The sequence below is a fragment of the Thalassophryne amazonica genome, chromosome 5 (genome assembly GCF_902500255.1).
Source record: "Thalassophryne amazonica chromosome 5, fThaAma1.1, whole genome shotgun sequence".
NCBI classification, from domain to species: Eukaryota; Metazoa; Chordata; class Actinopteri; order Batrachoidiformes; family Batrachoididae; genus Thalassophryne; species Thalassophryne amazonica.
The window spans coordinates 89965040-89982549 of NC_047107.1; the positions used below are offsets into that span (position 1 = coordinate 89965040).

Consider the following 17510-nt stretch of genomic DNA (forward strand, 5'->3'; position numbering starts at 1 on the left):
TTCTGGATGGTTCTCCTCTCTCCAAAGAGGAATGCTGGAGCTTTGACAGAATGACCATCAGATTCTTTGTCACCTCCCTGACTAACACCTTTCTCCCCAATCACTCAGTTTAGGGCCCTGTCCCACTGGGGAGAGGATTAATTGCATATGAATTGAGTTCACAAATTACTGGCATTCGTTGTCGTCAGCAACAAAAATGGCTAAAATTGACAAATGTCCCAGTATGAATTATGGATATATTAATAATGCATAGCGAATATATGATGAACAATCACGGTTGTATAACGCATGTAGTGAGAAAACGGATCCGACGCATTGCGATTATCACGGCAGTACTACAGGTGTATTATGAATGCATCACGTACGTGTTTGCACGTGGATGGCATCTGCATTGCGGTCATAAAAGAAGCGCACTCGCTCCTTTAGGCATCACTATTCACACCAACAATACAGCCTCGGGAGCATTTGCTGGACTTGGACAAGTTGATTGGAGTACAGAAACAGTGAACAGGGCGAGTGGTGATGTCAGCGGATCACATCAGAGCACAGCTTGTCTGAACAATTATAACAAGAAGGTAAATCTGTTATAAACATAGGAATAAATATTGTAACAGCTGCACACAAGAAGCAAAAAACACGCAACTGTTTTATCAAGCCTTGACAATGTAAACAAGTCAAATAATTACCTTTTTAGACGGCTCAAAATGCTTTCTGCAGCTTGTTAGCCATTTGCGTGCGCGCAACGGCCCAGCTGCAGCTTCCTCTGTGTTTCAGAAGGTGATTAGAGCCGTTTTCAACAGCCAATTTGCAGAATAAAATGATTAATCCGCCACAAAATAATTATTTTATATAGGCAGCATCCAGCGCAGAGCGCATGGCAGCCGGTAGAACAAAGAACGGCGTCCAGCTGTGAACACAGCGCATCTGCTTTGCATCCGCTGCAAATCAGATGCAAAGCAGACGTAATAAAAACACTTTATTCGTGGCCAATCTGTATGCAGCCGCTACAACTTATTTTAGTTTGTGATGTGGACATGATGGACACGCAAAATGTCTGTTTTACACACTGTCCCAGTCCACTGCCAAGCCACAAATCCCTGTCAGTTGCGGATATCAGCAAATGATGGCGAATATACAGCGCATAGATTGAGTATGTATTGTGTATGTATTGAGTATGTATGGAGTATGTAAGGCGGATGTCATCCGCAGCCAAAATTTTGTGCAGCTCTAAAATCCTGGTAACGGATAAACGTGCCTCTGCAGATAATTGTGGACGTGTGCGGGTGTCGGCCGACTCATACAAGCATGTTTCACGCATATTGCGGATGTTAAGCGAATATGAGCCAATTTTGTGCGCAGTCCATACGCAAATCCTCCTAAACGCCAGTGGGACTGAGCCCTTAGACAGGCGGGCAGCTCTAGGACGAGTCCTGGTGGATCTGAACTTCTATTTACAGATGATGGAGGCCACTGTGCTCATTTGGAGCTTCAAACACAGAAATGTTTCCTTACTCTTCCCCAGATTTGTGCCTCGAGACAATCGTGTCTCAGACGTCTACAGATAATTCCTTTGACTTCATGCTTGGTTTGTGCTCTGACACGCACTGTCAACTGAGGGACCTTATATGTAGACAGATGTGTGCCTTTAAAAATCATGTCCAATCAACTGAATTTTGGCTATACAGTCAATTAATTAGTCAATTTTTATTGCCGTAGTTCTTACCAACCGATTGATCAGAAAGAACAATGGCAATAAAAATGAACTAATTATTTGATTATGAAAATAGCTGTCATTTGTTGTCCCAGCCAGAACTGTCACCAGGCTGGTAAAGAGCCATAAAAAAGGCCATTAAACCCTGAAACCTTTCAAATCTAAACCAGTGCCAGAGGTTTAGTTGCGTGTATTGATTAGATGAAAATGCTTCCTGCACAGTGAAGACATTCCATCCATTTTAAAATTGATGGAAGCTTTCTCTTATAATAAGCAGCAATTATGTCAGTCATCAGCGGTTATGGACAGATTACCATGATGCCCAGTGCCCTTGCAATACTCACTTCATTAAGCCATGAAAGTGAATGTTTCACAAGAACCATTGGATGACAAATCGTTACAGTAATCAAGGCTGACAGCCGGAAATAAATGGTTATTAGCCCGGTGGGCACCCCCTCTTTAGTGCGTTTCCTCATCTCAAAGTCTGGCATGCCTTTGTCCCAGCTTTAAACATTGCCAGGTGGTCTTTTTCTGTCTTAGCAGATGCTCTTCAGCTTCGTCTGCTTTGACACACGCTGACAACTTCTTCCCCCCACCCCCACCCCCTTCATTTTGGCAGATGTTACAGGATGTGGCGGCAGATTGACATCATCTGCCTACCTTAGTCTATGTCCCTAATGTGTTTAAAAGGAGCTCAGATATTCTGATAAGCATGGTAATATACAACTACACAGTATCATATGCATGAGATATATGGGAACTCCATACTTCCCAGTATGTGGCAAAAACATAGTGTGACAAGATATAATTGTGGAAAGTCTTGTGTATAAGCCATGGAGGCTGCTTCAAGAGGTGTGAAAAACAAAACTGGTATCTGATTCTGGCACAGGCTTCAAAAGAGGAGTTATATAAACACGGAACAATTTGACAACAAAAATCTGTTTCACTTGGTTATGCAGAGCGTGTCAAGTTTAGCGGAGACGTGGCTCAAACAAGGTAGGACACAAATGCAAACAAGCTGATTGAGTAAGAAGAACGGTTTAATGTACAACCCCTGGCAAAAATTATGGAATCACCGGCCTCGGAGGATGTTCATTCAGTTGTTTAATTTTGTAGAAAAAAAGCAGATCACAGACATGACACAAAACTAAAGTCATTTCAAATGGCAACTTTCTGGCTTTAAGAAACACTATAAGAAATCAAAAAAAAAAGATTGTGGCAGTCAGTAACAGTTACTTTTTTAGACCAAGCAGAGGAAAAAAATATGGAATCACTCGATTCTGAGGAAAAAATTATGGAGTCACCCTGTAAATTTTCATCCCCAAAAATAACACCTGCATCATATCAGATCTGCTCGTTAGTCTGCATCTAAAAAGGAGTGAACACACCTTGGAGAGCTGTTGCACCAAGTGGACTGACATGAATCATGGCTCCAACACGAGAGATGTCAATTGAAACAAAGGAGAGGATTATCAAACTCTTAAAAGAGAGTAAATCATCATGCAATGTTGCAAAAGATGTTGGTTGTTCACAGTCAGCTGTGTCTAAACTCTGGACCAAATGCAAACAACATGGGAAGGTTGTTAAAGGCAAACATACTGGTAGACCAAGGAAGACAAAGTGTCAAGACAGAAAACTTAAAGCAATATGTCTCAAAAATCAAAAAATGTACAACAAAACAAATGAGGAACGAATGGGAGGAAACTGGAGTCAACGTCTGTGACCGAACTGTAAGAAACCGCCTAAAGGAAATGGGATTTACATACAGAAAAGCTAAACGAAAGGCATCATTAACACCTAAACAGAAAAAAACAAGGTTACAATGGGCTAAGGAAAAGCAATTGTGGACTGTGGATGACTGGATGAAAGTCATATTCAGTGATGAATCTCGAATCTGCATTGGGCAAGGTGATGATGTTGGAACTTTTGTTTGGTGCCTTTCCAATGAGATTTATAAAGATGACTGCCTGAAGAGAACATGTAAATTTCCACAGTCATTGATGATATGAGGCTGCATGTCAGGTAAAGGCACTGGGGAGATGGCTGTCATTACATCATCAATAAATGCACAAGTTTATGTTGATATTTTGGACAATTGAAAGGATGTTTGGGGATGATATCATTTTTCAAGATGATAATGCATCTTGCCATAGAGCAAAAACTGCAAAAACATTCCTTGCAAAAAGACACATAGGGTCAATGTCATGGCATAGGGTCAGTGTCAATGAGCAGATCTGATTTGATGCAGGTGTTAATTTGGGGGATGAAAATTTACAGGGTGATTCCATATTTTTTTCCTCAGAATTGAGTGATTCCATATTTTTTTACTACTTCCATATTTTTTTACATTTTTTTTACTGACTGCCACAATCTTTTTTTCTTGATTTCTTATAGTGTTTCTTAAAGCCAGAAAGTTGCCATTTGAAATGACTTTAGTTTTGTGACATGTCTGTGATCTGCTTTTTTTTCTACAAAATTAAACAACTGAATGAACATCCTCTGAGGCCGGTGATTCCATAATTTTTGCCAGGGGTTGTAGAAGACAAGCAGAGATTTGGTACAGACAGTCGAGAGGCTGAGGTGTGGTTCAAGAAGCAAGCAGAGGTCAAAAATACATGGGGTGATGGTGGAGTTCAGTGGCAGAGACAAAATCAAGGACAAAAACAAGGCAGGGTCAAAATACAGGCAGGCAGCAGAACAAGGCAAACCAGGACTGTGGATAAAGGCTGGAACACAAATGGAAATTCAACAAACTGGCAGTGAAAAGGCAAACACAAAGGGCTTAAACAGAACAGGTGGTGATTAGGAAACGAGACACAGGTGTGAGGGAGCAATCAGGAAGGGGGCGTGGCAAACAGAAGGGACAAGATACGCCCATACCAAACACTGAACACCAGACAACAGTGTGCAGTAAGTCAAAGGCAAAGTGAACAGGACCCAACTAAATGATGAACCTAAATCTACAGTGATTTAAAGAAAATACCAAAACCAAAGATGAACAAGAACAAGTCCTAATAAATAAGAAATAAAATAAAGAAGACCCAACACCAAGGAATGAGGAATGAAACCGGGAAACAAATGTAAGAACTGAAAAGTGATCAAGAAAATAAAGGCTAAGACAAAAACTAGAGTGGAACTCACATGTGGCAAAAGAATAATAGATGATACAACTCGTGAATACACAGTGGAGAAAAACTAAGGCTTGATAGAAACTAGAATGGAACTAGACACATGGCTAAAGTAAGATAAATAGAAAATAAATGATGAACAGAAAACAAAATCAGTGACTTCAATATAACAAACAGAAAATCAAAGACCGAGGGTCAAAGAGAGAGGGCATAGAGACAGACATAAGACAAAACCATAACAAGAGCCCAGAACGGGCAGAATCATGACAGAGCGGGCACATCTGCTGCCATAAACCTTGAGTATATAGAGTCAGAGGTGGGACAGAGTCACCATCAAGTCACTCTCAAGTCATGAATCATTAGCAAGTCCCAAGTCATAATGACCATCAATTGTGTTTGCAAGCTGACTTGAGACTTGACTTGGGGCTTGCTGATTGATGACTTGAGAGTGACTTGACAGTGACTTTGTCCCAGTAGAGCAGTTATCATCACTTAGGGTTACAGTTTTTGACTGGTGATTTCTTAGAAATCGTACTGGTAGCAAATCAGATTGGAATGTTAGCAATTATGATGCAGTTGCATTACTTCTACCAGTAAATTTTGCAGAGTAAAATATACTCTGCCAGGATAACATTTGGTCCCAGTCCAAATAGAGTTAAATAAACTCTATTATAGAATGAAATCAGCTTTACCGTCTTGTCATATCACGTTTTTCAACTCCAGTAAGAGTCATTCTCAGCATGATAGTGTTAACTTCACTCTGTGATAGAATTGATTTAGCACTGTGATAGAGTGTATTTAACTCTATTTGGACTGGAATCAAATGTAGTCCTGGCATAGCATATTTTACTCTGTAAAATTGACTGTGTATCGAAAAGGTTTACTAAAACATGCTAAAGCTAATGTTATCAATCAATTTGCATGTTATTAATACTGTGCCAATGTGCCCCTTCCCTATATCCCAAATTCTCCATACTGTACCACCATGCGATATTGTCTAGGTTTTCACCACTTCATAAATAGCCTGTAAACCAGTCTACAATTGTCAAATAACAGGTTTCGATGCACAGCTTGTACATCAGATAAAGGGTACACAGTGAGTATATGACATTTCAATATATTTACTCCAGTTCCTCATAGGCTTCCATCAAGGGCTTTTTTTCCAGTTTTTGATGCATTAAATTGGCTAAAATTGGTTGTAGGCAGGTTCTTGCCAGCATCCTGACAAAAATAGGTTTTAAACGACCTAAAACCCAACCCTAATAGTAGCCAAAGCATTCTGTCCCAACACAGGGGAATATGGTTTTACACATTTGGGATTTTCCAGCCTGAGCAGGAAGGGCAGCAGTAAACAAGTAATTCAAGCCTTTTTCAGTCTTTCCTCCACTCTCTTAACGCTAAACGTGGCTCGCTCCTTTTCTGCACTGGTTGTCTCCCTGATGGCAGTCAGTCACTGACTCTGTCTCTCAGGCTCACTTGCTCTTTGGCTCTCAGGGTATCTGTTCACACTGTTCACCGTTTTTTGCCTCTCAGCTACAGAAGATTCAGATCTTATTGTTCACATGAAAGATTCAGTCTTTGGGATTTGTTCATTCAAGAGAACAGTGACACCATAATGTCCATGAGAAAAGCCATAGCAGGAATTAACCAGTACCTTAGGGTGACCTATCATCCTGTTTTTCCAGGACATGTCCTGTTTTGGCCGTCCTAGGTTTTCTTGTTTAGATATGTCCTGGATTTCATTGTTTTTCAGCATCTTTGAGTATCATTTGAGTATCTCATTGCCGGTCCAAGTGTCCTGGTTTTCGGTGATCAAAATATGGTCACCCTACAGTACCTTCCATTGTGTCATTTCACTTATGAGTAGAAAATTGGACAATGGCGTCTTTTTGGGTGATGTACAATAACTCTTTTGAGTGCAAGTAGACAGTGGTCATGAGGTTGAGACGTGAGGCAATATGGAGATTTTACATTCCTGCTCCAACGCTTTCAGGAGCAGCTTGCGAACAGATTTGAGCACTGTTTAAGTGTTATTTCTGTTTTCTCAACACAATGCGTGCAATTTGAAAGGGTTCTAATCACATATGAGTCTAAGAGGTTTGGGTTATTCTGTCTTAAGTTACAGCAAGCAGCATTTGGATATTTACAGTTTCATTTACAGCTCAAATGACAAATCTGAAGATATAAGCTGGATAAATGCTTTCAGTTGAATAAAGGCGTCTACTGTAATCAAAGACTGTGGGAAAAGATAGATACTATTACAACCATTGAGTTCCTTCAGATAGTTTGAGAGATGCAGAGTGATTCCTGGTGTATTTTGTTTTGCTATATGGATTTAAGATGAAAAGCATTGTTAGAAGTGTTGCATTGTGTTTATTTTTACTAAAGCTGTTGCATTGATTTGCATAACCTGTTTTGGCCCCTCCAGCTTGCCGGAATGGAGTCGGGTTATGCCTGTTTCTGTGGCAACGAAGTGGACTTGCACGAGCACACTGAGGCGCCTATCACGGAGTGCAATCACATTTGCTTTGGCGACCATACCCAGCCCTGTGGCGGGGACGGCTGGGTCATCATCTTTGACAGTGAGTAGGAGGATTTCATGTTTTCACATCCATACTGTGATTTCTGGTTATTTTTGGGAAGCAGAGGAGCATCAAAAGACAACTCAGCCACATACATGGGGTGTGCAGCCAGTACATTCTGAGTGCCGGTCCCAAGCCCGGATAAATGAGGAGGGTTGCGTCAGGAAGGGCATCCGGCGTAAAACAAGCCAACCCAACTATGCAGACTCAGAATCGAATTCCCATACCGGATCGGTCGCGGCCCGGGTTAACAACGTCCGCCACCGGTGCTATTGCCCAACAGGGTGCCGGTGGAAATTGGGCTACTGCTGGGCGAAGACGACGAAGAAAAGGAGGAAAACGTTGCCACGAACAGCGGGAGAAGAAGAAAACTAGAAGGGTGGAAATGAGATTGGGGACTTTGAATGTTGGTAGTATGACTGGTAAAGGGAGAGAGCTGGCTGATATGATGGAGAGGAGAAAGGTAGACATATTGTGTGTGCAAGAGACCAAGTGGAAGGGAAGTAAGAGCAGGAGCATCGGCGGTGGGTACAAGTTGTTGTACCATGGTGAGGACAGGAAGAGAAATGGTGTTGGGGTCATTTTAAAGGAAGAGTATGTTAAAAGTGTGTTGGAGGTTAAGCGAGTGTCTGACAGGGTGATGAGTGTGAAGTTGGAAATTGAAGGGGTGATGATGAATATCATCAGTGCATATGCCCCACAGGTAGGTTGTGAGATGAAGGAGAAAGAAGATTTCTGGAGTGTGTTAGATGAGGTGGTGGAGAGTGTGCCCAAGCATGAAAGAGTGGTGATAGGAGCAGACTTCAATGGGCATGTTGGTGAAGGGAACAGAGGTGATGAGGAAGTAATGGGTAGATATGGTATCAAGGATAGGAATGGGGAAGGACAGATGGTCGTTGATTTTGCAAAAAGGATGGAAATGGCTGTGGTGAATACCTACTTTAAGAAAAGGGAGGAGCACAGGGTAACATATAAGAGTGGAGGAAGGTGCACACAGGTGGACTACATTCTTTATAGGAGATGCAAGCTAAAAGAAATCACAGACTGTAAGGTGGTAGCAGGAGAGAGTGTCACTAGACAGCATAGGATGGTTGTTTGTAGGATGACTTTAGAGGTAAAGAAGAAGAAGAGAGTGAGAGCTCAACAAAGGATCAGATGGTGGAAGCTGAAGGAGGAAGACTGTTGTGTGAAATTTAGCGAGCAGGTGAGAGAAGCACTAGTTGGAGGGGAAGCGATTTTGGACAACTGGAAAAGAACTGCAGATTTGGTGAGGGAGACAGCTAGGGCAGTACTGGGTATGACATCTGGACAGTGGAAGGAAGACAAGGAGACTTGGTGGTGGAATGAAGAGGTCCAGGAAAGCATAAGGAGAAAGAGGTTGGCGAAAACGTTTTGGGATAGTCGGAGAGATGAAGAAAGTAGACAGGAGTACAAGGAGATGCGGCGTAAGGCGAGAAGAGAAGTGGCAAAAGCAAAGGAAAAGGCATATTGCGAGCTGTACAAGAAGTTGAATAGTAAGGAGGGAGAAAAGGACTTGTACCGATTGGCCAGACAAAGGGACAGAGCTGGAAAGGATGTGCAGCAGGTTAGGGTTGTAAAAGATGTACATGGTAATGTGCTGACAAGTGAGGAGTGTGTGCTGAGAAGGTGGAGGGAATATTTTGAAGAGTTGATGAATAAAGAAAATGAGCGAGAGAAAAGGCTGGATGATGTGGTGAGAGTAAATCAGGAAGTAAAAGAGATTAGCAAGGATGAAGTGAGGGCTGCTATGAAGAGGATGAAGAGTGGAAAGGCAGTTGGTCCAGATGACATTCCAATGGAGGCATGGAAATGTCTAGGAGAGATGGCAGTAGAGTTTCTAACCAGATTGTTTAATAAAATCTTGGAAAGTGAGAGGATGCCTGAGGAGTGGAGACGAAGTGTGCTGGTTCCTATTTTCAAGAACAAGGGTGATGTGCAGAGCTGCAGTAAGTACAGAGGCATAAAGCTGATCAGCCACAGCATGAAGTTATGGGAAAGAGTAGTAGAAGCTAGGCTTAGAAAACAGGTGAAGATCTGTGAGCAGCAATATGGTTTCATGCCGAGAAAGAGCACTACAGATGCAATGTTTGCTCTGAGAATACTGTTGGAAAAATACAGAGAAGGACAGAAAGAGTTACATTGTGTGTTTGTGGACTTAGAAAAAGCTTATGATAGGGTGCCAAGAGAAGACTTGTGGCATTGTATGAGGAAGTCTGGCGTGGCAGAGAAGTACGTTAGGGTAGTGCAGGACATGTACAAGAATAGTGTGACAGCGGTGAGATGCGCAGTCGGAATGACAGACTCATTCAAGGTGGAGGTGGGATTACACCAAGGATCAGCTCTGAGTCCTTTCTTGTTTGCAGTGGTGATGGACAGGTTGACAGATGAGATCAGACAGGAGTTCCCATGGACTATGATGTTTGCAGATGACATTGTGATCTGTAGTGAGAGTAGAGAGCAAGTTGAGTCTAGTCTGGAGAAGTGGCGATATGCTTTGGAGAGAAGGGGAATGAAAGTCAGTAGAAGCAAGACTGAGTACATGTGTGTGAATGAGAGGGAGCCCAGTGGAATAGTGCAGTTACAAGGAGTAGAAGTGGTGAAAGTAGATGAGTTTAAATATTTGGGGTCAACTGTTCAAAGTAATGGAGAGTGTGGTAAAGAGGTGAAGAAGAGAGTGGAGTGGGTGGAGAAAGGTGGCAGGAGTGATTTGTGACCGAAGAATATCAGCAAAAGTGAAGGGGAAAGTTTACAAAACAGTAGTGAGACCAGCTATGTTGTATGGTTTAGAGACAGTGGCACTAACAAAAAGACAGGAGGCAGAGCTGGAGGAGGCAGAGCTGAAGATGTTGAGATTCTCTTTGGGAGTGACAAGAATGGACAAGATTAGGAATGAACATATCAGAGGGACAGCTCAGGTGGGACGGTTTGGAGACAAAGTCAGAGAGGCGAGATTGAGATGGTTTGGACATGTGCAGAGGAGGGACCCAGGGTATATAGGGAGAAGGATGCTGAGGATGGAGCCACCAGGCAGGAGGAGAAGAGGGAGACCAAAGAGGAGGTTCATGGATGTGCTGAGAGAGGACATGCAGGTGGTTAGTGTGACAGAGGAAGATACAGAGGACAGGGTGAGATGAAAACGATTGATCTGCTGTGGCGACCCCTAACGGGAACAGCCGAAAGACAAAGAAGAAGAAGAAGGAGCATCAAAAGACACCTGATGTGCTTAAAACAGTGTTTCACAAAGCTTTGAAACTTCAATGAAGCTGCTATATTGAACCAATGCTTTGAGACATGTGTCAAGGAGGTTGAGTCACATGATTTAAAAAAAAAAGTGTTGTTGCACTACTTAAGCAAGTTCACATTTTTGTGTTTTCATTGCTAGCAGACGGTAAACACTACAAATTAATCAGTCTTCAAAAGGAATCCTAAGTGCTGGATTCAAATCAGTTTGAGCTGATGTTCAGTCAGTGATTCTAGGTTTATTGTTGCATGGCCTCTCCAATTCCCCCACAAAAAACATTCCCTCAGCGGCTACTTATTAGGTACACCTTGCTAGCACGAGGTTGGGCCCACGTTTGGCTTCAGAACTGCCTTAATTCTTCATGGCAGATTCAGCAAGGTGTTGGAAACGTTCCTCAGAAATGTTGGTCCATATTGACATGGTGGCATCATGCACTCACCTATTAACCCAGTCTGCCCATTCTCCTCTGTCCTCTGACATCATTGAGGCATTTTCATCCACACAACTGCCGCTCACTGGATATCTTCTCTTTTTTGGACCATTCTCTGTAAACCCTAGAGATGGTTGCACATGAAAATCCCGGTATATCAGCACTTTCTGAAATACTGAGACCAGCCCATCTGGCACCAACAACCATGCTATGTTCAAAGTCACTTAAAGCCCTTTCTTCCTCATTCTGATGCTCATTTTGAACCTCAGCAAGTTGCCATCATCCCATCTCGATGCCTAAATGCATTGAGTTGCTCCCATGTTATAATAACCCATGTATGTGATTGGCTGATTAGCTATTAGTCTTAACAAACAATTGAACAGGTGTACCTAATAAAGTGGCTGCTGACATGTTGGACATGTGACACTCCATGTTAGTAGGGGATGTTAAATAGTATGAGAAATAACATTAATACCGGCAAAGTAGAAAAGAGTCATCATTGACTCTACTGAAGAAAATAGTACATGCATTTTGCTGACATATCTTATAAGTCACTGTGCATGGGTGAATTTAGAATCTTTTCCTACAAATTTAATCATATTTGATAATGCTCTCAAAAACATGTTGCTCTAGTAAAGCAGATATAGCGGCTAAACTCAAGTAAACACTGAGGTTTGCAGACCAGACCTTCAAAAAGTAAGCGAACACATTCTTCACAATTCAAGGTTCTGGTCAAAATGTCAAAGAGTAAATAATTCCATGAAAGTTATTTTGAAGTAACATTAACAAAACTTCATATTTTACAGTATGTTCTTTAATAATGCCAAGTTGGTCTAAACGCTACTGCACAACTTTATAATTTGATATTCCCTAGTGGAATTTTAAAGATGTATGAAACATTTCTTCATCCAGAAGTCACATAACATCATATCAGTTAAAAGCCACATGCTTATAAAACCCAAAGTAATTTTGGAGACTAGTTGATGGGCAAGTAGATGGTGAATATGGTATAGTTGCTTGTTCAAAGACCAAACCGTCACAACAGTCTCAATAGTTCCTAACATTTGACAGTACATGTCTCTAATAGTGAATCCACTCTGCTGTGCTCCTTCCGTCAGCCCGAGTAGGGACTTGTGGTGGGAACTACACATCTCCATCAGGAGTCATCTATTCCCCTGACTACCCAGACAAGTACGGGCCTAGCCGTGTGTGTTACTGGACTATCCAGGTACCCGGATCCTCTGCCATCCTCTTCAATTTCACCTTCTTTGACATCTCCGACCAGACAGACATGGTGGAGCTACTCGATGGCTACACCAACCAGGTAGTGGCACGCTTCGACTGGCGCAGCCCGCCACGGGAGCTCGTCAACATCACAGGCGACTTTGTCATACTTTACTTCTACTCAGACCGCACCAACCAGGCTCACGGATTTGCTTTGCTTTACCACGGTAAGATGTGAGTTTTTTTTTCTGTTAGCAGGTTATAATCTTTGTGTTTGACTTTTCACCTGTAGTAAACTGTTTGAACTACAGTGGCCCCCACAACTCCAGCAAGAGCCACATTTGCATGATCAGGTGTGTTTTGATTGAGTGAAGGTTGTGAGTTTTGCATCTCAGACCTGGGTTAGTAGGCAAATGTTTGGTGAGGCAGAGAGACACCATTAGCAGACTCTTTGCTCTTTTCATGTGCTTGTCAATCACAGCCCCGGGTGGCAGTGAATATTTAAATACTAGTTGGTCTAGGAAGTTGCTTCGTTATCGAGCAGTGACAGCTGTGTATGATTTTCCAGTGTGTCCCTGACTAAATCCCACATCACACTAGCATTTCTACTAACATGAAAAATATTGTGAGAAGAATGATTGTATCTGTTGATAGCAGTTATGGTGCAGTAGGCAAGATATGCGGTACATTGAGGAAGTATAGGTCACAGAAAGTTAGAGTTGTTTATTTAACAGTATTTTGAGACTGTCAACAACAAACCTTTGGAAAATGCATTAATAGTAATCTGGAATCTGCCATGAGGGCTGCCGATACAGTATGATAGGTGTCACACTTTAGTTGGTTCCCAAAATTCAGTGTCAAAATCTATATATTTATTATAGATCTTTTTTTTTAACTGTGTGATGTGTCAAAACATTCATGCGCTCTCACATGCGGATTGAGTAAGAAAAAAGGTTTAATGTCGAAGACAAGCAGAGATTCAGTACAGACAGTCGAAAGGCTGAGGCGTGGTCCAAGAAGCAAGCAGAGGTCAAAAATACATGGGGGTGGTGGAGTTCAGTGGCAGAGACAAAATCAAGGACAAAAACAAGGTAGGGTCAAAATACAGGCAGGCAGCAGAACAAGGCAAAAGAGGACTGTGGAAAAAGGCTGGAACACAAATGGAAATTCAACAAATTGGCAGTGAAAAGGCAAACACAAAGGGCTTAAATAGAACAGGTGGTGATTAGGAAACAAGACACAGGTGTGAGGTAAGAACCAGGAAGGGGGCGTGGCAAACAGAAGGGACAAGACACACCCATACCAAACCCCGAACACCAGACAAGAGCGTGCAGTAAGACAAAAGCAAAGTGAACAGGACCCAACTAAAAGATGAACCTAAAAACTACAGTGATTTAAACAAAATACCAAAATCAAAGATGAACAAAACCCAAGTCCTAATAAATAATAAATAAAATAAAGAAGACCCAACGCCAAGGAATGAGGAATGAAACCAGGAAACAAATGTAAGAACTAAAAAGGATCAACAAGAAAATAAAGGCTAAGACAAAAACATTAATAAGTCAAATATTTGTGCAAGAAAAAAAAACATGAAAAGGGGGAGTTACAGGAAAAAAAAATGTCTGTGTGATACAAGTGACATCCACAAAAGTGGATACATTTACCATATTCTGTGGGTATAAGTAATTTTTTTTTCTAGTTTGGGAAGTCCAGTGACTTATACTTCAGTGTGACTTATATACCCAAAAATCACACATTTGTTGTTATTAATAATCATAATTATTATAAATACTATTTATATAGGCCTTTCCCAGGAATCAAAACACTGAACAAAAAAACCTGTATATAATAAACTGTATATAATAAAAGAATGAATGCCAATAAAAAACTGCACTACAACAATGCACAAAACTTTGAAATTAAAGAGTTGATCACAGAAAAAATACTTATATACAGTCAGCCCAGTCTCATGTTTTTTTTTTTTATCTTGCTGTCACGAAATGATTCAAATTTTTGTGACGGGGTTTTGTGGTTCTGATTCATATGTTGCGACATAGGCACATGGTAACATCAGTATGAGGAATGTCACAGTTAGTTAAAAAAATTTCCAACATTTTGGTTTTGCTGTTCTCCCAGCAGTGCATTTTCTTCTTTTTATATTGCCTTGTACTGCTCATATGGTTTTAGTGTCTTGGGGGAGATGCTGCCCTGGAGAGTTGTGCAGGTATTGCAGCAAGGGGCTTTCTCGCATTCAATTTAGAGGACAAGGACAAGAAAAAAAAAGCTTGAAAAGAATACATAAGGATACATGCATATTTCTACAGTTGCATAATAAATAGAATATATTTTTCTGTCCTTATAGTGGCACTCAGTTCAAGTTCAGGTAGATCGTGGGTACAAGCGGCCGAAATGGGTTTCTTCAGGAGGGTGGCTGGTGTCTCCTTTAGACATAGCGTGAGAAGCTTGGTCATCAGTGAGGAGCTCAGAGTAGAGCCGCTGCTCCTTCAGTTTGAATAGAGCCAGCTGAGGTGGTTCGGGCATCTGGTAAGGATGCCCCTGGTCACCTCCCTAGGAAGGGGTTCCAGGCACATCCAGCTGGGCGGAGACCCTAGGGAAGACCCAGGACTAGGTGAAGAAATTTTATTTCCACACTGACCTGGGAACGCCTCGGAATCCCACAGTCCGAGGTGGTTAATGTGGGCCAGGAAAGGGAAGTTTTGGGTCCCCTGCTGAAGCTGTTGCCCCTGCGACCCAACCCCGGATAAGAGGCTGAAGATGTTGCTCAAATAAAGAAGCAGCTATTCGACCACCAGTTTGAGCCTATGTTGTGCCTAGCTAGTTGTTATGGGGAATTTTTGTTTGTTTGTTTTACATCTACAATGGGTAAGTGCTCTGTTGTGTTAGCATTCACGACGACAAAGAATGACGATGTGACTACTGATGATCTGATGGACCATTTAGTTGCGTTTCAGCTACAACATCCATCCACAATAGACCTGTTGCCTATTTGTTGTGTATGTAGTGCTACAACTGAAACCTACTGTTGCAGAGCTCATGGAAACAGAGACGTTGACATGAGTGCTGTCTATCAGTTCTGTTCTATTTATGTGTAAAACTGGAGCATATGCAGGTGATATGGTTTGATGAATCCACCACTCTATAGAATTGCCATGGCTCCCAAATGGTAGCCACTGAGGTACCTCTGTACAGAGTCATGCTCTGTGAAATGCACCACATGACACTATGTCTACGTAGTAAATGACACTGACATAGTCCAAGTAGTACACCTTATCTGAGTCTCTCTAAGTAATCAGTCATTTGACACAAAAATTTCTAGTGGTACCCTAGGACTCTCCAAAATGATCTAGTACCAAAGACTTCCTGTTTTTGTCTTCGGTCACTGGTTAGTCAACATTTGCAAGATTGTTTAACTCTTGAATTGCATACAGGTGCAGGTTGATCATCAATAAAGAAACTGGAAACCTAAAAACAGAAGTGCAAACATTCAAAGAACTTAAGACCCAGCAGGTGCTCCTTGAAGAAGGTAATCACTTGGAATGACAGCATTGAGCATGTGGAGAGCTGGGCACTTAAAGTTGTTGCCCAACCAATCCAAAAATGCCGCAGGACCACACGTGTGCACCTTAAAAACCTGTAACTCTGATCCTTTTACAGTTTAACAGTAAGAAGACGGTGCTTAGCGTAATTAAATAGAGACATTTTAGGAGGCATGAACCAAGGAAAGGACCCATTGATATAATTCAGTGCAGGTGACATTCTAGCTCTCCACCTGAGGCTTTGGGAGGCAGTCTCTCCTAACTGTGCGCTCTCTGTCTCCATGCGAGGTCCCGCGTCATCTGCCTCACTTGATTGCATTGTACTACAAATACAATACTGTAAAAATCAGACATGTCTGACCTGTAAACAGGCCCAAACCTCCTGTAGTTACTTTGTGTGTGGCAACGTGTAGTCATGAAATAGAATCTCAGGGAAAGGTCACCTTCTAAGTTAATAGGATTTTTTGTTTGTTTGTTTTTCACAAAAAGATGGGAAAGTGCAGCGCTACTAGAATCAGTCATAGAGACACAGAGGGACAGAGACAGATAAACAACATCAGCAGTAAATGTAGCCGATTCCTGGTTGTGGTGAGCCGAGCGGTCAGAATGGTAGTTTCGTGATAAACGTTCTCAGATGACGACCAGCGCTTCAGCCGAGCCTGCCTTTCAAGCACGGTATTATGTTTGCTAATGTGGAACATGTGGGAAGTTCTGGAAACATCACAGTCAGGGTGAGCTATTATGTGAAGAAGAAGAGAAAAAAAAATCCCACGCCTCTTTAGCATCCAACCACCATTCATGGAAAAATAGAACATGGCTGGATCAAAAGAGGTTTGGAAATGATTGTGTTTAATTTACATGACTTGGGACATGGGGAAGATGGGGTGTATGATTTGTAAAACGTTAGTAAGACATTTTAATCTTAAAACTATTGCATTAATAATATACAGCTGACAGACATTTTAATTAAGCAATTAAAGATTTGTGTATATGAGGGGTGATTTAAGTCAAATGAGAGGGAACTTACAGAGACACAGAGGAGCTGTTTTTAGTTACATTATGAGAGAACATTATTATGGCCATGTGGCGTTTCCATGACCATGATCCAGTACACACGTGCCTTAGTGCTGGGAACCCCAGCAACTGGAAAAGGCCAAGGGGATGGATCGCCTGGCTGTGGAAGATACGTAGATGGTGTCTTTCAGTACTGGAACCCAGTGAATGGCTCCTTAGTGGCTCCTTACCGTGATGTAACCCATTTTTAGCCGGTTTGTTGGCTGCACTTTACAACAGATTTAGCCTTTGATACAAGACTATGAAATATGGAGGGTGCAAACATGGGAAAAAATGGAGAAAAGTGGGAAAACATGAATAAAAAACATAAGGTGTCTGGTCATGCACAGTCATGGCTGGAGTCTTCTTGCCCACATCTTGAATGTACTGCCATCCACACAAGCGTTGCCATAGACAACACCCATTCATCAATGCATGTGCACAGCCTACTGAGAAATTCAATAACAGCATGTTGCTTTGAATGGATATCTATGTACATTGCCATTTTTTAACTTACCAAAGTCTGCGCAGGCCTGAAATTGCAGCCTAAAACCATTTGGAGT

At 41.8% G+C, this 17510-nt stretch overlaps 1 protein-coding gene across 2 annotated transcripts in view; it reads left to right on the forward strand.

Annotated features, from left to right (window-relative positions):
- The window catches only part of kremen1 (kringle containing transmembrane protein 1), a 152624-nt gene that overhangs the window by 121818 nt on the left and 13296 nt on the right, over positions 1-17510 (forward strand). For both annotated transcript variants that reach the window (XM_034170853.1, XM_034170854.1), the window contains exons 5-6: positions 7268-7421; positions 12232-12564. In XM_034170853.1, the coding sequence (XP_034026744.1) occupies positions 7268-7421; positions 12232-12564 (487 nt within the window). The remainder of the gene's footprint in view (positions 1-7267; positions 7422-12231; positions 12565-17510) is intronic.